Here is a 20863-nt window from a genome sequence, read left to right as displayed (position 1 = left end):
GATTGACACACCATTTTGATTGGCTGGCAGGTCAGATCTGAGTCGGTGACAGGCATGTCATCGCTATCCATAACATAGATGCCTTTGCGAGCCAAGGCTTGGATGACTGACTGGTGGGACTGCAGAGAGGCCACCTGGTCTCCTTTGAGAATGAGGGCACACACGCGACAGTACAGCTCACATGACAGCAGTAACCGGATCACTGGAGGCTTAATGTGCTCCTGGTCATACTGGTCTGTGTAGAAAGGATCTCGCAGGTCTTCTGGGATGTGATCTGACAGGAAGACAAAACAATAAAATTAGGATATTAAGAAATTAAGACTTTTTTTATTGGTACAACTGTTCTATGTCTGGCATTGGTTTAAATCTAAAAGCAATCCCTTGCTTTTGTTGCCATTTAAAGGGGTCATTAACTGAAAAGGAAAAATTACCTTGAGCTTTTGACATATAAGAGGTCATTTATGCATGTAGTGTAGATAAAAAGAGAGGCAAATGCAGGTCTATGTAGAAACCAAACGTTAAAGAAGCTCTGAAGACAAAATGCTGTTCAGGGCCGAGTATAGGAAAAATACAGTCTTTGTTTTGCCTGCCTTCTGATCCCAGAATTAGGAAAGAGTGGATGACCTTTATTTTTAATGAAGATCCAGACCATGTCAGTAACAACTCTGTCCTGTTCACTTCATTATACTGTGGATTTATTTACTGTGGATTTTAAATAATGATTCAATCCATTTCAAACAACCGTTAAAAAAAATTAAACTTTTAATGGACTTGAGAACAGTCCACGTGTTTTTTATAGAACGTAACCGACACTTAGGCTAGGCGGCACTAGGCAGGCATAATGAAATGCGCAAAAAAAGGCTATGGCCATTACAAATTTATTGGACAGGAAAACAAGTCGATCAACATTTTCGGGGTCCAGAGCAGAGCGTTTTTTATTCACTATATGTCCGACCGTACTGATGTCCCGGGGGGGGGGGGGGTATTACTGCCTATTTTCCACCACAAAAGCCGGTCGCTGTCAGCTTGCAATGGTCCTTTTCATAACTCAGAATATGCGCGAATGAGGCGAATTCACGTCTAAAATTTTATAGTGTACATATTTGGTTAAAATCGATTCCCTATTTTCATTTTCGAAACATTTTTGGTTGGTCCGATCGATTGTGCAATCGATTTTCAAACTAAAAGTGACAGCCCTAAGGGTGAGTCATTAATGACATAATTTTAATATTTGGGTAAACTAGCTCTTTAATCTATTCTTATTTTATTACTGACTGTTTACTTGTCTTTTTTTAGTTACAATGAATTCAATTCAGAGTTTGAACGTTTTTTTTTTTTTTTTTAAGTATCATACTGATATTACAATAGCCGGTATTAACAGTTTACGCGATCTTGCTCTTGATTTTATTATTTGTATTATTTTTTTATTATTATTTATTTGCCGCTAAGCAAATATATCAAACATCCGCGCGGTAAGAACATCTACGGTAATTCACGTTGGCCAAAACACACAAGGAACCGCGTTGTGAAATAAAATATCAATGGCAATCACAGACATTCGCATTCGGACGGGATTAGTTTTCTCAGAGGATCATTGAGTTTGCTGAAAAACGGTAGGTAATTTGCTCTGGAATTATCACAGAGGTTGTGTGAGAAAAACAGACGTGGCAGATTCGGACGGGATTAAAATCACCAAGTACGTCTGTGAAACGCAGATTTCTCTAACGACCCCCTGTAAAACTAGTCCCGTCCGAATAGGGCTTAAGAATGCATTACTTTGCACTTGTATAGTAGCATTAGCATTCAATAAAACCTTGAAGCCTTGAAAACACATAGCTTACTGAAACAAGCTTACTGAACACATAGGGCCTAGCTTACTGAAAAAAGTGCTTCTTTAAGATGAAAATAGCAACAACTTGATGTCTAGCATTCAATAAAAAGGTCACCCAAAATACTTGTTTAGAGCAATTGAAAGAATACACTAACCAATGTAAACATGAGGGCTTTAAGCTAATACAGAGAGTGCTTTTACAAAAATAAATAAATAAATAAACAAATAAATAAACAGTGGGAGCCAGCAGCCTGTCATGGAGAAAAAAAATATCTCCGAATGCTCCACGTGAAACTTTGGCGTTTCGCCCTTTTTCTATCGTGTCTAATGATTTTGGTTAATATGCACGAGGGAGAGAGAGAGAGAGCGCAAGACAGCGCTCATGTAGTTTGAAGACTGTGAGTGCGCGAGCGCGCGTGAAACTTTGGTGTTTTGCCCTTTTTCTATCGTGTTTAATGATTTTGATTAATATGCACAAGGGAGAGAGAGAGCAAGAAGCGCTCGTGTTGTTTGAAGACTGTGAGTGCGTGTGGAGCCGGGGCTCTCTCTCGTACACGCCCTGTCAGGCACATCACTCACCGATCAAATAAGGCTTTGACAGCCGCCAAAAAAAAAAGATCAATGCAGAAAAACCCCTGGATTGGTTATATAACGTTGGACAGAATGTTGATCTGGCCATCGCGTATATTCAGCGCACATAAGGTTAAAGTTTTGCAAACGTTTTTTAGAGAAATAAAAACAGGTTGACGAATCGATGCACATATTTTGCGTCAACTTATTTTTTGCGTAGACGTCATCGATGACCTCGACGCGTTGTCCCAGCCCTACTCACAATATAAATAAGAATCAACAAAAAAAATCTAAATAAATTGTAAAACATAAATACACTGGGTGATAAAACATTTAGTTTGGATGAGTGTGGTTTAAAAATGTCAAAAAAATACCCTAACTCCCCCCATAAGAGAACCCCCCCCCCCCCCCATTTATCCTAACTCAGATAAAAGAATAAAAATAATAATAAATGCTGAAATGGACACTCAAAAGGACATTCATAGAAGTAATTAGCAGAAGGCAGAGTGGCATCCAAATCTGGGCCACTTCTGACAGTAAAGAGGCACATAGCCTTCATAGCCATTCAGACCAATTGCTGGGCCAAAACAACTGTTTTAACTGCAGCTTTACTGAAGGGAATATCCTGAATAACAGATGAGCCAGGATGGGGGGGGGGGGGAGGATGAGGAACTTCACAAGAATGGTGGGGTAACAAACTGTACTCGAACCTCAACCCAAGAAAAAGCACATACTGTATCTGACCCTTCAAGAAATGCAATTAATTACCTCCCATTTTTACGTAACAAATTGATATCCATGTTATTATTATTGCCCATTACTACTATTATGGCAAACTGACACACCCTGGATAGACAGTTCAGATAATTAAACATTCAACAGCAGAGAGAGTTTCCTCAGATTTAAAACAGGGTCAGGAGTCTAACACATCACATTTCTGTTTCACTCACTAATGATGGCAGAGTGGGGTGCCTTTTTGTTAAAGAGGGTACAAATTACATATCAGCGCATGCTTGAATACATCCAACAATAGGATGCCATTCCATGGTGCCAGTTTTATGAGGTGATCTAACAGAAGCCATATGCTAAAACAGATCCTGTGTGTAACTCTTCTGGGTAACACCATGAATCAGTCCAAAAAAGGAACTAAATCAACTCATGAAAAAGTGATTTAAAAAAAAAAATTCCACCCCTTAGAAGTTTGATGTCATTTGGCCACATTTAGCATTAGCACTGCTCATATGTAATAGTCATTAGCGACTGATACTAGAGCAGCAGAGACTAAAAATAAACCTGGAGCAAATAAATGTCTGGAACAACATAACAATGTAACTAACAAAACAGACTCTTGGTGTCAGGGAGTCACTGGTATTAGGAAAACCATTCCTGTTAATTTCAACATTTCAATAGTGCAAGCACTATGGGGTGGGACCTTCTTTTTTTTTTTTTTTTTTTTTAAACATACCCAGGAAATATATTTTCTGTATCATAGCAACACCACAATGTTTGGATATTTTATCTAGCCTATTAGATTATGCTGTGGTATCATTTCAATGGTATTGAATATATTGGCACAACCTTCTTTCCAGGTAAAAAAAAAAAAAAAGAAAAAAGATATGCATCATGGTATTTTTGGAAATTCTTTGTAAATATTGTACTATGTAAATACCCTGGTAAATTAATTTCAGCAGAATCCATCAAAGTACCATGGTATTATTATCTGATACAAGTGCAGTCAAATGTTTCTGCACTTATCTGTAAGGTGAGGTAGAATGGAGTACCATTGTTTTATTAAAGGGGTCATATTATGGGATTTCAAGTTTTCCTTTCTCTTTGGAGTGTTACAAGCTCTTGGTGCATAAAGAAGATCTGTAAAGCTCCAAAGACTAAAGTCTGAAACCCAAAGTGATATTCTTTATTAAAGTTAAGACTCGTCCACACACCCCTAAAATGCCTTGTTTAAACATGGACCCACATGTCTACATCACGATGTGGGAAGATTTGCATAACACCACCCAAATAATCACACAAAGAACGAACGCTTAACCTTTGATTCTTGCTGTTGCCGTCAGCGCTATGTTGTGGAGACGCTGTTTCGTTGTGAAAGCGAAAGTACTTTCTTTGTTCTTTCAAAAGAGGACACAACTAGAAATCAGTGGTTACGTTTACAACACTGTTCCAAAACAGTTCAACCCAAATATTCAGATGTGCGCAGCACATTTTATGGAGAACTGTTTCCTGATCCTGGGAGAGAAGACTACAATGCCGGCACAGACTGTAAGTATATTTACATAAGTTACATAAGGATTTGCCACAGAAGATCCAAACGCGAGTTTTGTGCAGTGTAGAGCAGCAGATCTCAATTCCATTCTTGGCGCTCCCCTGCTCTGCACATTTTATATGTTTCTCTTATGGCTTCAGACGTTTGTTCTATTCGAACGTAGGTACACAGGATATTCCGCCATGATTCCAGTTCGAAGCAACCGTATATGTTCCATTCAAAGTGCATTGAAGTGTGCGAGACTTCAGTTTAAATTGTATTTATTTACAGATATGATGTCACACTTATCCATGTGTGAAGACGCTGCACAGCGCAAATCTATGAATGAAAGGAAGGAAGTAGGGGGCAATGAACACTGTGTAGGGACCATGTCATTGGAAACATAGCTAACTTCCAACGAGTTGATAATCTGAATTAGGTGTGTTAATAAAGAGAGACATGCGATATATATGCAGAGCTGGGGGGCTTGAATACTGGAATTGAGAAACACTGGTGTAAAGTAGCACTTGTTGTTTGCCGTTCCTCCGATCAAAAATGCAGACATGGTTTTATGTTTACACAGCATGATGCAACGCAACGCGTAAAAACACATTACAAGTCATTATAATTTGTAATTATGCACCTACTGGACGCAACAAATGCCTCGTTTGTAAAGGGTCTTATTGTTATTGATTTGTCATGCTGGTACTCTGACCAGACACGCATCACAATCAGCCAATCACAACGCACTAGACAGCTGGCTAATCAGAGCACACTTCGCTTTTCAGACCGATGAGCTTTGTAAAAATAACAAAGCGTTTCAGAAGGCAGGGAATAGAGGAGAAACAATAAATGTACAGTATGTGGAAAATAACTGTTTTTTAAACCTTAAACCACATAAATTCATCATTACACCAAACACACAAAATATTTTTCTTTTTAGCAACATCATATGACACCTTAAAAATATTGCAAGATCATACCATGGTACATATATAAATGTCATAGTACATGTTCAAGTAGTATGGAAATACCATTTTTGGACATGTAACACGACAGAGCCTAAGTAACTATGAATATGATAATCACTCCCATAATCATTGCTCAGGACCACCATAGTAAAGTGATGGTATCAGTTAATACCACTGGGTTCATCTTCTGTCTGTCTAGACAACTGTCTTTCACACGGAGTCTGTTAAGAAATAAAGAGTCACTCCCATAAGTGTCTTCCCCCTCGGTCCTGTTTTCATTCATAAACACAATCAAACCAACTCACCGATACCGAAGGCTTTGGCAAACAACCATCGCAGATTCGCCGCAATTTTGGCTCTGGCTGAATCATACATTTCCAGCGGCACGATCTCGAGCGCCTCGCCCGCCTCCTCCATCTTTCTGCGGGCGCTGTCAGCACCCCGCTCCGCGTCCATCCTGCGACCACCGTCTACAAACACACATCACTTTCAAACACCCTTAACAGATCTCTTTTGTGGGCATGCGGTGTTTCATAAACTGTATGTCAAGGATTGAGGTGTCAGGAGCTTTGAAGCAATAACTCAATTCTTTAGCGTCCCGAGCTAGCACATGAGTAGCTTTTATTCCAACACTGCCCACTAAAATGAGTAATAATAATAAGTTCCCAGACACAAACAACATGTACATTTGTTACAAAAAGCTACTGAGCAAAACAAACCTGACCGTCTGGATCCTGACAAGATAAGCTAGTCTGTGATTAGTTTAACGTTATATGCAAAGTAACTTACGTTACATAGCCGTCGCCCAGGCAGCTAATAAACACCAAAATAATGTATTAAATGTTCAAACACTCACACGGAAAGGTAGATTTAACCATCTGTCAGAGCTGCTGTCCTGACCGTAAACTGGTTTGCATGTTTTGACTGAAATAGTTAAGTTACCAGCAGCTAACAGCTAATGCTGCTGAATGAGATGAGTAGCAACCCGCAGTTCAACAACAGCCCCTTTGTCAGCAATTAATGAAAACAGCCACATTTACCACCACATACCTTCCAGATAATGAACTATCAACAATCCACTCTGGCAAATCTGTGGGTGAGAAATGAGAGAAAAGGGTAAAAGGCTCCGGCGGGAATCATGAGGCCACGTTTAGTCCGAACAGATACGAGCGTCTGAGGATGAATGACAAACCCATGAGAGCGTTACAGACTTCACTATTACCGCACTTCAAAATAACAGCAGCAAACAGAGACTGTAAATACAGTTTAAAATGCGAAGTTTTCACTATGTGCTGTTATGAATGAGAATTATGCAGACAGATATTGTTATTAGGCCATGTTGTGCTTTGTTATATATATATATATATATATATATATATATATATATATATATATATATATATATATATATATATATATATATATATATATATGTATGTATGTATGTATGTATGTATGTATGTATGTATGTATGTAAATTACATATTTATATTATAAAAATAAAATGTTTTGCAATATATATTGCTACAAGTGTGATTGCATCATATAATAATTGCTGTTAATAATGTTCATCGTCTGGCTGACTACGTCTTGTATTAATTTTTCTGAAAAATCCTGTCACACACACAAAACACTTACAAGCTACTACTGAATATTGTAGAAACGTAATTTTCTGTAAAGTTGCTTTGTAATGATTTGTACCGTAAAAAGCGCTATAGAAATAAACTTGAATTGAATTGAATTTTGTTGAGAAAAGCACGCACCTGTTTTACCTGTGTTTTTAAAAGACAACTGGGAATGCTTCTTGGATGCTTCTAAATTATTATAGCGGTGAGCTGAACTGATTCTTGATCTTTTATAAATATATCACTTTAATTATTTGCTGTATTATTTTTGGTTAAGTTTATGGGCGTTCCAGCCATATGGATGAAGTCAGTCAGGTTAAAACAGTGTGTTGTTTAGGAGTCTTTATTGCCATGTCTGTAAGTTGTGATATCTAGTTAATAATTTATTATTGTAAATAATCAATGTGCCTGGTGAATTTATGTCTTCATCAGTTTGTATATAGGTCAAAGATGAAAAAGGGTTTCAAGGATCAAAACAATAATACAGTACAATACAGCTTTTTTCTGTACATTAGAATGTGTCCTATTTCATCTTTTTTTTTTTTTTTTTTTATTTATAGTAATTGTCATTTTAAATATTTACAAATATTTGCCTTCAATTTGAATCATTTACAGTATAATCTATTTTTTTATGATCGTTTTTCTATTATTTCAATAAGTACATGTCAGAATAAGTATGTTTTTCTACACTTTTAAATAATGCTGATATCCATAACATTTTATTTTCCCAAAGATTATTTGAAACATTAAAATATACACTTTACTTGCATTTAACATACTTTTTTTGTGTGTATATAAAATCACTCTTGTAAATTGAAAAGAATCACTCCTGTATATATTAATCCAAGTGAAAGATAAAAAAAAATGTCAAAAATAGAATAAATGAGTTGGAGTATGCGAATAATGACGGTTAAAAAAATTAACTGTACTTCTTAGCGAATAATCAGAATGATGAAAATTGCATGCATGTGTACTGGAGTGAAGAGGTTTGCTCTTCAAATATCTTACTGCGATTAAGTCTTTAAATATTGAAAATAATTGTGTTATTGGTGCACATGTAAACATAGTCAATGGCACACAAAGCCATTTGACTTTCAACTGTGATCAGCTGTAGTCATTTTGATTAGCTCAGTATGAAAAGAGCTTTCATGGAGCATTTTGGTCCTTGGCAGTGCAACTGAAGCAAACAATCAACTATGAGTGGCAATGCACAGTCAAAAGGCACTCCTCAAGAAAGGCCACATGCAGTCATGACAGCCTTGCCAAAACACACATTCTGAGATTCTGCGGCAGATGAGACTAATTTGAATTATTTTGCCTCAGCACAAAACGATATGTCTGCTAGAAATCCAATACAACTCGACATCCAAATAACAGCATTCCTACAGTATGGAGGTGGTGATATCCTGTTCTGGGGATGTTTCTCTGCAGCAGAGACTGGAGCACTTGTCAGGATAGAAGGAAAAATGGACGGGGCAAAATACCGTCAAATTCTTGAGGAAAATCTGGTGCCCTCTGCCAGAAAGTTGTCAATGGGAACAAGAATATACCCACTGTAATTGGATTTAAACACCAAAATAGGATGTCTGGTCTTTCACCCATATATTATTTACCAATCATACACCATACAGTATAATACACTTTTGTGTTCAAATATAAACAGATTTGAACAATTAGTATTTGGGGGGCAAATACTAATGTTAGGGGATCATTCTTTTTATGTTATAATTTTTGTAACTGTAAAATAATGTTCCCAGAACATTGCATGGTGGTTATTTCTATGTAACCTAAAAATAACTTATATAGAATGTTCCCTTATGGTTATTTTTAGTTTTTTTTTTTTTTTGCAACCATAAAACAGCGTTCCCAGAACATAAAAATAACGGTAACACTTTATAATAAGGTCCATTGTAAGTTACCTATTTTGGTTTACATGAACTAAGCAAGAACAATCCTACAGCATTTATTAATCTTAGTTAATGTTAATTTCAACATTTACTAATGGATTATTCAAATAAAAGTTATTGCACTGTGAATTAGAATGAACTAACAATGAATGACTGTTTTTTCATTTAATAACATCAAAGCTTCAGTAGGTAACTTTTGTAAAAATGTATTTTTTACATATTTGTTAAACCTGTCATTATGTCCTGACAGTAGAATATGAGACAGATAATCTGTGAAAAAATCAAGCTCCTCTGGCTCCTCCCAGTGGTCCTATTGCCATTTGCAGAAATGCATCGCTCCCGTTAAGAAGCAACCAATCAGAGCTGCGGTCCGTAACTTTGTTTGTTCAAAATGTAGAAAAATTTATATAATAAGCGAGTATACCATGAATCCATTTTCCAAACCGTGTTTTTAGCTCGTCCTGAATCACTAGGGTACATCTATAATAAGTGTTTATATTCAGACTATTTAAGATTGCTTCGGGGGTACCGCGGCAGAGTAACCCAGTACCTTTGTGATTCTTCATAGACATAAACAGAGAGAAGTAGTTCCAGCTACGATGTTCTTCCGCAAGACGCAAGCAGTTCTGTTTTTTAACCGCTAGAGCGTCAAAAGTTACCTACCGCAGCTTTAACAAAGATTAATAAACACAGTAATATATTTATTGTTCATTTTGTCATTCAGTATAGTAGTTAAACATTCACAAATCATGCTATAAATATTCATAAGAGCACTAGACAAAGTTATGAGCTATATAATGGTTATAAATAAAAACTATAAAAGCAATATGTATGGTTGCATGGATAATAAACAACTGATAAAATTATCCACCCAATAAATATAGTAAAGTATTAATAAACTTTGATGCAATAAATAGGGTATTTTAAAACTGAGCATCCCTCCAAAACAGAGAAAACATCTTTCACAAACATCTGCATTTCTGTCTCCTTTAAAGTGTAAATAGTAGTGTATATAATTAGTTGTATTTATAGGGTGTTAATAGTGTATATAATTAGTTGTATTTATAGGGGTTATTATAGCACAATTCTATAATAAGGGGGCTATTATAGAAGTGTATATAAGATAGAGGCTATGTACATAAGTGCAAACAGCACCATCTTTTAGTGATAGGGTATTTACACTAAGTGCAAATAACTTTTATATTTACACTGTAAAAATTTTGCTACTTATTGCAAATAATGGCAATTATCTGCACGTCAGTATTGTAGTACATTGTAAAACATTATGCAACTTATTATTACTGTAACTTATTGAGTGTAAATTTAAATTTAAATTTTAAATTATTATTTGTAATTAATTGAAATTAATAAATGGATGCCAATAAAGCCCTCAATACACCTATCCTAACCCTATGGTTTTTATAATACTGATTAGGTGTCCATACAGATAATTTCCATGCCGCTTATACTATACTGGGAGTATTCTGGATGATTTCTGACATACAGCGGGGTGATCATATCGGGGTAAAGAGGCTAGTGGAAAGTTCTAATAACATTCTGGAAACATAAAACTAACGTTACAGGAACGTTAGATTAACATTAGAATAATGTTCTGGGAACCAAAAACTAACATTTTGGGAAAATTAATCTAACGTTAAAATAATGTTATGGGAACGTTAAGAAAACTTTCTTGCCAAACCAAAAACAAACCATAAAAAATTATGTTTTGGGAACCAAAAACTAACGTTCTGGGAACCAAAAATTGTTAGTTGGGTAATCACACGAACCAGTCACATCTAACCTCAACCGATCATATCCAATTATAGCGTGACGGAGGCATTGCCTATGACTTTCCCTCATTCATCTCAGTGAGCCTCCAGAAAAGTCTTGGAACAGAGGCTTGACCCCCCTGTAACTTTACCTGCGGGTGTCGCTGTTGGACAGTGTTACTTCACAAAAACAAGTGACTTTTAGTCTTTAATATCACATTTAGTAATATCTGTGCTGTTTTATTTTTGTAATATTGATTATTTTCTCATCCAACTATTTGAATAGACGCATCCCTTGCCTTCTCTGAGGCAGTCACACCTTAACACTTATTCATCTTGAAAAGACTTTCATTTAAGAGTCATTCACCTCCCTGCACTGCCCTGCTCTGAGTCTTAGAGGCACTACAAATCACTGCCTTTGACTTACAGTTTTTTATTAATGTGAAGACATACTTTGACAGATGCAGAGGTGTGTTGATTGTGATGTAAGCTGGTTTGATTTAAATGATGCAGTCTAAATTTTTGTATTAATACAAAAACTCTCGCGGTACTTTGATGTCACACACCAATCGGTCTGATGGTGATGACCCGCTTTAAATCGAACAAGCCTAACCATTCACTTCACTTCTGAATGAATCAGCCATGAACAAATCAAATAAATGACTAAATGACTCGATGACTTAATCATTAAGACATTTAATGAGGTGTATGTGCAGACCTGTAGTGAGCAGCAAACACAAGACGCTATTGCAAATAGAGTACAAATTAAAATACAGTAATAGACTACTCTGCAAAAGTTTAGGGTCATCATGGTATAAAACAAAATAAATCTTGGTCCAACAGATAGTTTTTGCTATTTTTGGACCAACATGTATTTTCGATGCTTCAGCAAATTCTAACTGACCCTCTGATGTCACATGGACTACTTTGATGTTGTTTTTTCTTACCTTTCTGGACATGGACAGTATACCGTACACACAGTTTCAATGGAGGGAGTGAGAGCTTTCAGACTAAATCTGAAATATCTTAAACTGTGTCCCGAAGATGAACGGAGGTCTCACGAGTTTGGAACGACATGAGGGTTAGTTATTAATGACATAATTTTGATTTTTGGGTGAACTAACCCTTTAAGAGTAAGCTGCACTTTGATGTGTGTAGACAGTGCTAGTACTAATTCCATTTTCATATTACAGGTTGTAAGTGTCATAATAGATGGGAATAAATGAATAAATAATAGTTTCCCACAAAACAAAAAGAGTGAACAAATTACTATAAATATCTATAAAGTCTTGTCCTTTAACAAGCCCATCGATTTCAGGGTCTGTGTCATCCTTTATTGGTTTTAACAAAGAATTTTGTTGTGGGGCCCAGAACAAAAGATTTATGGGTGAGCTTCTCAAAATGAGTACCTAATGTGGTACTCATAATACCAAAGTGGACGTTTGTCCTTTATATATCCTATTAGTTCAAGTGAACAGTGAGTTTACAGCTTTACACGCGTTTGTCCTCTCAGCAGCAGAGGGCGCTGTTGATAGTCATTAGATTTTCAGCAGATGGCGCTGCAGGATAATGCAACATAAAAGATTAGCAGCCTCTGATATGTTTATATAAATTTAGCTCATACCGTTAATAATTTCATTATATAATAAGAAGAAAATTCAAACTTTTTCTTTGATATTCAAACCCCGCTTGGTATTGCGTGAGGGGGCAAAAGCAAACAATTTGAATGCTTCATCAATATATCTGTTTTTAGTTGCTTTGATATTACTTCAGCTAAAGTTTGTAAGAAATGCTTTTGGTAAATAAGCTAGACAGGTCATAAAGAAAGTGTTAGAGCAGACTGAGAAATACAACTGAGAATTACATTTCAATACACATTGGTATATTTTATTAATCAGTGAAACTTGTACAGACAGTAGAACTGACAAAATATTCTGCATGTAAACTACACATGTGCAGATATTTTTAAATCTGATGCACTTGGAAGTACTGATGGCTTAAAGAGGATATATGACACCACCTTATCCCTTTATGGGACATTTTAACTTATTTTTGTGGGAAACTATTGGTGGTCAAGAAGTAGTAATAAATCTATTTGTTGTTATGTTATTCTGTGTGTCATATTCTCTAGTCATTTGTGTGTATAGATTTCTTATAGTCTCTACCTCAGTGATACTGAGAAAAAAATACATTCTGCATATGATAGAAAACATAACTACGTTGCATTAAAATAATTAAACCTTCCATGGCACACTTAAGATTTCTGAAACAAAATCCTGTTTACATGACAAACGCATACAATATATCTATTTACATTAGCCATAGGCTCAAAACGAAGATATAAAACTGAAGTACAGCATAGAGAGGTTCAATTTGAAACACCTCCATAAAACCCCAGACACTTTTGGCCACGTGACCAGTTCGACAAAATTGGAGGAAAAAGTAACAGAGAACTTGACATTGGCACCTGTTTCATACAAGTCAATATCATTTCTTTTAAGTAGCTCAGATCCTCGTTTTTACATCCACACTTGCAGTGTACGTTTAGAAATCTGCTTTCGCAGGAATTTAATGTACAAGAAAGAGAGAAAGAAAGCAAATCTCTTTGAACTATACAAATGTTCAATTACGAAACCACTACTTGTTTGTAGTATACATTGTGAAGCAAAAAAACAAAACAAATAAAAAATGATGAGAACTTAACCATAACAGATTTAAGAAAATACATGAAACAAATTCAATCATTTTTCTTCTAATAACGGAAGAGCAGCTTGTTTTAATTAAACAACATAAATCTACTTTAACACTGAAGTTTGTTGTAGAAAAACATGCTCCCTAAAATGCCTGTACAAGAACTTTGCGTTTTTACAAATTTATACAAAATTCGGTATAATTATCAAACAAAAATGAAAAGGCAGATCAACTGAAATAAGACCAATAAATACCCAGTGTGTACATTTGAGTACGGTGTATTGCGGTCAATAGCATTACTTTTAAGATAATTTCTTTTGCCCAAATTTCCAATTATATGGTGAAAAAAGTATAAATAACAAAATATCAATAAATAAAAAAAATATATGGTTGGTACAAGAGCATAAAAAAGACCTTCAGTAAGCAGGTTTTTTTACTTGAACTGCTGTCCGATTTGCGAATGCATGCTAGTGGGCGGGCTGGAAATGCCCTCTGACCAGTCAGACATGTTGGAATGAGGAGATGAGCTGGACCACTGGTCCGGTGAACCCGGAGATGGCGTGAGGAATGGGTGGTCAGGCCCTTGGAGTTGGTGGCTGGGGGTGTTGGTGTCCATTGGGGCTGAGTAACTGTGCTGGGAAGGTGGTGTCAGGAACTGCGTTCCAGCCATGCTGGGGCCCAGAGAGGATGGGTTCAGCAGCTGGGTCTCCTGGGGGATGATGGTGTGGATGGCCATGCCGTTCCCCGTGCTCTGCTGGAGCTCTGGTCCACCCAGTTCGCCACAGAGCAAGTTTTGACTCATGCCGCTGGGTGGATTGGAGCTCTGGTGCTGCAGCTGGATGTTCGTCTGATGCGGTCTCTGTTGCATATTCTGCTGCATCATTAGATGCGACTGTGTGGTGAGGTGAGCGTTCTGCAGGCTCTGATAGTTCATCATCTGAGACAGCGTGGCGGGACGGCTGTTGTGAAGAGACGTCATCAGGCCGGACTGGTGAAGGTTGGCCTGACCTGAGGCGTTCCTCATGGCTCCGAATTGATTTTGAGGACCCATGCTACTGTGCATCCGCCCGAGCCATTCGCACTGGCCATTCATAATGTTAGAGCCGTTAGATCCGGCCACTGGAAGATGGGTGAGACGTGGGGGTAACGGATCGAACTGTATATGGGCCAATTCTTGCTTGTTGCCCATTCCCAGGTGGTTGACGCCCATGTGGGCGTCTGAGATACCCTGTAAGTGATTAAGGGACATGGAGGGTGATTGCTGGAAGGGTGATGTCATCAGGGGTGGGGAGGCGACGTCAGATATGTACCCGTGAGGTGACTCCAAGGAATCGACCGGCGAGAGCACGGCTGAGCTGTCTTGTAAGTTTCCCTTTCCATCCTGTGCCTTCTTCTTTTTGGCTTTCATATCTTTACCGTCCTTGCAACCGATGCCTTTTGTGCTTGGCTTGCGGGGTTTTTTACTTTGTACAGAGGGCTTCATGCTACCCATGAAGGCATTGGGGGAGCAGAGAGGCGGGGAGAGGGTGGTGCATATGGGGGCGCTGTGCATGGGAGGGCTGCGGACCAGGTTGTATTCGTCGATGAGCCGCACGATGTCGTGATGCATTCGGTCCTGAGCGATATCCCGCGGGAGCTGATCCATATGGTCTGTGATCTCCCGATTAGCGAAATGCTCGAGAAGAACTTTAGCAGTCTCGTAACTTCCTTCTCTTGCCGCCAAGAACAGAGGAGTCTCCTCCTGAATAGCAAAACAGTTGGTAAGCCAAAGGTGTTTGTACTATGTTAATGTAAATATTATGTGAGGTGCGTTATGTCTAAGATATCATGGCATTATTTGTTATACAAACTAGTCAAGTGCTGCTTACCTTATTGTTCTGCATATCTTTATTTGCCCCATTCTTAAGCAATACCATCGCTGCATCTACGTTGTTCACAGCTGCTGCCCAGTGAAGTGCAGATTTACCTGTATCACAAACAGAAACACTCCATTACATTCAAAAAAACAACAGCAATATATAATAATACATTTAATAGTGATAAAACAGTAACAAATCTAAAAATGTATCCAGTATACATTAACAGAAAAATATCACCATATTATATATTAGCAGTGAAATGTTAGGACAAATAAACTCATTCTTACTACATTCTACATTCTTACTATTTTCCACATTTTGGAAGAATAGTCTTCTATTTTAATATATTCTGAAATATAATTTACTCCTTTGATGACTAAGCCGAATTTCCAGCAGCCAGTTTTTGCAGTATTTATTGTCACATAATTCTTCAGAAATCATTCTAATCTGCTGATTTGGTGGTAAAAAAACATAATTTGACACCTGATTTACCTTGTATATGTAATAATAATAATAACAATTTATTATTAACATGTATTTAAAAATTCATTGTTTAGATTTTCTGTCTGCAAAATAATTTTAAAGCATTTAAAAATTAACCTTTAGATCAGATCATCTAGAAATAATTTTAAGATAATGAGAAACATTTGACTGGTAGTGTATGCAGCTTTCAAGTGATTCAAGGAAATAGGGCAGTGTATTAGTCATACCAGAATCATCCGTGGCATTGACATCAGCATGGCAGTTGATGAGTTCCTCCACCATGCCCTCGACTGCAAGTCTTGCTGCCAGTATCAGAGGTGTGGTGCCATCATGCATGCGGGCGTCCAGGTCTGTGGCACGGTTCCGTATCAAAATCTGAACAAGGACAAAAGTTAACATGTTTCAGAAAACCAAGATAAAGATGCATCGATTGGTGGAAATGCATGATATTAAGCCTCCTACATATTACTCTGTATTCTCTAATGCAATTGTGGCTCACATACCTGGAAGACCCCTTGTGCATCTGCAGCCACAGCAGCATGTAATGGAGTCCGTCCCATATTGTCCTGGATGTTGGCATCTGCACTGGCCTCCAGGAGCCTTTTTGCAGCATCTGAGCGGGCATAGCGGGCAGCCAGGTGTAGGGCTGTCTCACCTGTACGGTCCGTCTGGTTGTGAAGGTTGGCTCCTTGGTAGATGAAGTCATTGATGACGTTGGCCGAAGCATCTTCCTCTTCCTCGCTGTTTCCTGTTTCTAGTCCTCCTCCACTACAGGATGCAATCATCAGTGGAGTAAAGCCATCTAGAGAAAAAAAAGAGAGGGAAGATGTGATGTTTAAATTTATGTAGCAGAAGCTTTATGCTAAGGAGACATTAATTGTTCAAATTCTAAATTCCTTCATGACCATTTTTCAGAATTAATTGTAATTTATATATCTATATATATATATAGATATATAAAAACCAACAACTTTTTTTCCCATATTTCAGGTTTCCATCATTATTTCTGCGACACGATTTGAAGAGAAAACCCTGAGACAAATGAAAGTTAGTTGAAAAAGCAACATTTTTCCTTTCCTCAAAGTGATGGACCAAAGTAAGGCCTGAGAAACAAACAAATCGAAGTTGGATTTGACACGCTGCCTTTCTGAATCGCCCCAGATCGCTTCGCTAACGGATTGTAATCAAGCATGGAGGTTTGGTAAATCTCAGGGACGCTGGCCACGCTTTGAAATTTCAACTGCTGGTAAAACAGAGTATTATCACCTCTGAGGAGCTGCTTTCTTTGCTGACTTCGACAGGGGCTTCTCGGCTTCAAAAGAATAGCTATTCCCAGATCAGTCCCGATTTGGTCGATTTTAAAACATCAATCCACACAAAGAGAAAAAAAAAAGAAAAAACAGCTTGCAAAGAGATAGCAAAAGAATGTAGCCTTTGACAATCTTAAAGTGTTGTCAGGGGCATATTGGTGTTTCTAGAAAAAAGAGGATGAGTATATCATAAAGAGTTTTAATTAACAAAACATGTAAGCAGAATGATATCACAGGATGAATCGGTAAGACTGGTAAAGAATGTGCTCAGTCCCCAGGGTTTGCAGCTTTCAGTCAGAGCCTTTGAAGTGGATTCTTTTCCCCACAGGGCCCTGAGCATTAACTCCTACTTAAAGCTCAATTCAGTTCCTCGTCCTAGCACTCGACACTGCGCGCACACACACACACACACACACACTGTGTGTAAACCAGAGAACATGTGTAATCCATAAGTAAAGAATGCCTTTACGCTGGCTGAGGTCTCATAAAAAAACAAAAAAACAAACAAAAAAAAAACAGAATGAATATCTCCTTATGTCTGTTAACTAGAGTAATTAAATGATTTCCCTGCGTAGATAAAGCAAAAATAACATCAGCCAAAATTTACTACTTTTCTACCTAATAATTAAATGGTCAATGAGGCCACATTTTTATATAAGATGTGTGTATACATATACTGTATATATATATATATATATATATATATATATATATATATATATATATATATATATATATATATATTAAAGGAAATATAATAAAGCTATACATTTACATTTATATTTTAATCTAAATTATATAATTATAAATATAATAAAAAAATGCAATCAATATTTTAATGAATAACGTTTTATTATAATTACAACTTTGAAATATATTAAATTAGTATATTTTACTGTAATTTAAAAAATCATCAGTAGCCATTAACAAAACTACTACCACAAAAAATTGATACAAGGATGCCTAACCTGGTCCTCGGGCATTGACATCCATGCAGTCGTTCTCTAACTCGCCCTGAGGGGGTGTGGGAGCGATGGATGGGATGCGTAGATCGGCTGCGTCCAAGTGCTGCTGCGTCCACCGCCGTTGATCTGGCTGATCGTCTAAATCAAGCATCGCCTGCTCTTCTGACTAAAATAAGAGAATGAGACATTAACAAATTGAAAACAAACATTTTAGTTTATTTTATGTCTTAATGCATGAATACCAATTGGAAGACGTTTCTATGTGAATTTTATGATAATGATCACTGTTTTTCTTGTCATTGGGAAATGTGTCGATCTGCTCACCCTGAAGCGTTTAGTGTCTGATGGTTCGTCTTCTCCCCATTCATTCTGGTTGTCATCCATTAATGAAAGGTCTGAGCAGTTCTTAAGTGGCCTGTTTAAAAAAAAAAATAACCCATTAGACATGCCACATAATTTTTTTTAGCACCCAGCTAAAAAAAGCTACTTTAAAGACTGTTCTCCAACACCAAAAGCCATCACTGATGATCAACCTTTACCTACTTCCTAAGGCTTTAATTAAAATACACTCAACAGATTCAAATCGAAACGTTTGTCCCTTCAAACCCGACACCCAAAGATAACGTGACTGACCTCAGACCGACGGAGTCTTCGCCGACCGGTTCCCTCCTCTTCTTCTTGCTGGGCTCGCTGGTCTTGAAACCCTCCGGAAACCAGAGGTGACCGTGTTCGCGGCGGCGTTTACGGGAGGCGACCATTCCCACAACGACAAAGGCCAGCAGCGCCAGTCCTGCCAGAACCACGTAGACCGGATAGAGCTCTATGGCCGGTGGTCCATCGATCTTACCTGCCACAGGAAGCACCAATGACATGTCAAACCCACAGAAAGTACAAGAATATGTTCCTCATCCAGCGATGAGGAACAAATTGCTTGAGATGCGCGGACAAACTAGAGCGAGGCACGCGTTCGTAGTAATCAGAATTGCTAACCGCTCCTCATCAAAAAGGAGCTGGCAAATAAGAAAAGGAGGAGGACAGAAAAAAAGAGAAAAGAAAGAACACCTCCTCTCCCCTTTCTCAGCCCAGGGTACCAGGAGACAACTTTACCAGTTCTTCTTTAAGGGAAAAAAAGGGAGGGATTAATGAACTTCAAATTACCGCGCACACTTTAAGCTGTAAAGACGAAGGATTTATTAGGATTTTCAAGATAACAAAGACTCCCAACTTCTAGCACACTCCCGATCAATTTTTCTCCTCTCTTTTTTTCATGCTCTCTCCACTAACGATTTTGAAATGATAAACTCTGCTCACCTAAACCCTTGGAGATGCATTAAGTCCTGGTACGTTCAACAAGGTTAAGATTGCAGAAGCCCCCATCATTTTAGATTCAAAGCATGAATGGGCTATATGCATGTATGTGAGAGTGTCTTGTTGGGCCAAATGAGTTGACATGATTTGCATCAATTAACTATTTTTAGTGCCTGGAGCCAGCAGATCTGCCCTCAGACTGCTGCATTGATTGTTTAGTCTGTCTAATGCACAAAGAACATTTGCTTCATTGTTATAAGGAAGAAACGCACAAACTTCAAAGTGATCCCTGTAATCCGCAGTAGGAGTTGGCGGGGTTAAAGGTTTGTTGGGGGGGTGGTGTTGCTGAATACATTGAGTAAGATAGGAGGCCTAGTCTTGATTAAGGGCATTATGGGAAGACGTGAGGCACACGGCAATGCTCGTGCCAAACACTCACTTGTGACGGCCTCGATTACGTAAGGCATATTCAGACTGCCGCTGGAAGCCAGGGCTCCGAGGAAAGCCGCCACATCATTTGCACTCTGGAAGCACTCCGAGGTTTGCTGGTAGCATTGACGGTTGTCGATCTCCAAATAGACCACCGAGCTGAAAGAAAACCAAAAGCATTATTTTCATTCAAACGTCTTTTTAAAGCATACGCAGGCTCAACTTTCACCTACATACCCTTTGATCTGCATCTCGTCCAGTTCTCGGCGTTTTCTCCCTCCTTCCACCTCTATATTGTCAATGCTGTTTTTTCCGGAGCTCAAGACATTCCTAGAAGCATCGCTCCAGCCGTCTAGTGATCGTTTGATGTTGTGCTTTCTCAGCTCCTGCTCATTGCCGTAATATGGGTAGATCATTTCCTCTCCCTTGCCGTCGCGCCGGAAAACGACGTTGGTGTGGAGCACTCGGCTGAGCTCCCGCAGAAATCCAAAGGAGTTGTTTCGGAGCTGGTCAGGCAAAACGTGGACCACCACAACCAGAAGTCCGGTAGCTAACTTCTCGGGTATGTTGCTGGCACAGTCCAGTCCGTCCCACTCACACTCTGCATTATTGCAGCCCTGGTCACAGTGGCCATCTGCATAGTGGTCTTTGCAATACTGGTCGTAAAGTGGACTATGAGAGAGGAAAGCAGAGTTTAGAAATCGCATTCAATCTGGATTAACAGAGCTAAAAAGCTTCTAGTTTTACAAGGTGTCTAGATGGCTTAAGATGGTGGACTACATGCTTGTGGACCAGGTTTTTACCTGTTTGTCCAGGGGTGTCCAATCTTGGTCCTGAAGGGCCGTTGTCCCGCAGAGTTTAGCTCGAACCCTAATCCAACACACC

At 38.2% G+C, this 20863-nt stretch overlaps 2 protein-coding genes across 4 annotated transcripts in view; both read right to left on the bottom strand.

The window, feature by feature from the left end:
- LOC113079360 (calmodulin-regulated spectrin-associated protein 1-B-like) overlaps window positions 1-6835 on the bottom strand; it is a 36560-nt gene extending 29725 nt beyond the window's left edge. For 2 of the 3 annotated variants that reach the window (XM_026251610.1, XM_026251617.1), the window contains exons 1-3: window positions 6489-6636; window positions 5938-6102; window positions 12-274 (exon numbers count right to left, since the gene is read on the bottom strand). In XM_026251610.1, coding sequence (XP_026107395.1) covers window positions 12-274; window positions 5938-6102; window positions 6489-6510 — 450 coding nt within the window. In that variant the 5' untranslated portion in view covers window positions 6511-6636. Of the gene's footprint in view, window positions 1-11; window positions 275-5937; window positions 6103-6488; window positions 6637-6682 lie in introns of those variants that run through there. The other variant, XM_026251625.1, reaches the window with a different exon arrangement.
- A 5963-nt stretch (window positions 6836-12798) lies between these two features.
- LOC113079338 (neurogenic locus notch homolog protein 1-like) overlaps window positions 12799-20863 on the bottom strand; it is a 43341-nt gene continuing 35276 nt past the window's right edge. The window contains exons 26-34 of the mRNA XM_026251593.1: window positions 20216-20650; window positions 19989-20137; window positions 18875-19088; window positions 18566-18656; window positions 18245-18407; window positions 16470-16768; window positions 16194-16341; window positions 15493-15590; window positions 12799-15365 (exon numbers count right to left, since the gene is read on the bottom strand). Of these exons, the coding sequence (XP_026107378.1) occupies window positions 14058-15365; window positions 15493-15590; window positions 16194-16341; window positions 16470-16768; window positions 18245-18407; window positions 18566-18656; window positions 18875-19088; window positions 19989-20137; window positions 20216-20650 (2905 nt within the window). The 3' untranslated portion in view covers window positions 12799-14057. The remainder of the gene's footprint in view (window positions 15366-15492; window positions 15591-16193; window positions 16342-16469; window positions 16769-18244; window positions 18408-18565; window positions 18657-18874; window positions 19089-19988; window positions 20138-20215; window positions 20651-20863) is intronic.

Source organism: Carassius auratus, chromosome 5, assembly GCF_003368295.1.
Source record: "Carassius auratus strain Wakin chromosome 5, ASM336829v1, whole genome shotgun sequence".
Taxonomy (NCBI): domain Eukaryota; kingdom Metazoa; phylum Chordata; class Actinopteri; order Cypriniformes; family Cyprinidae; genus Carassius; species Carassius auratus.
The sequence above is the reverse complement of the archived record's forward strand: the minus strand, read 5'-3'. Positions and strand labels throughout refer to the sequence as shown.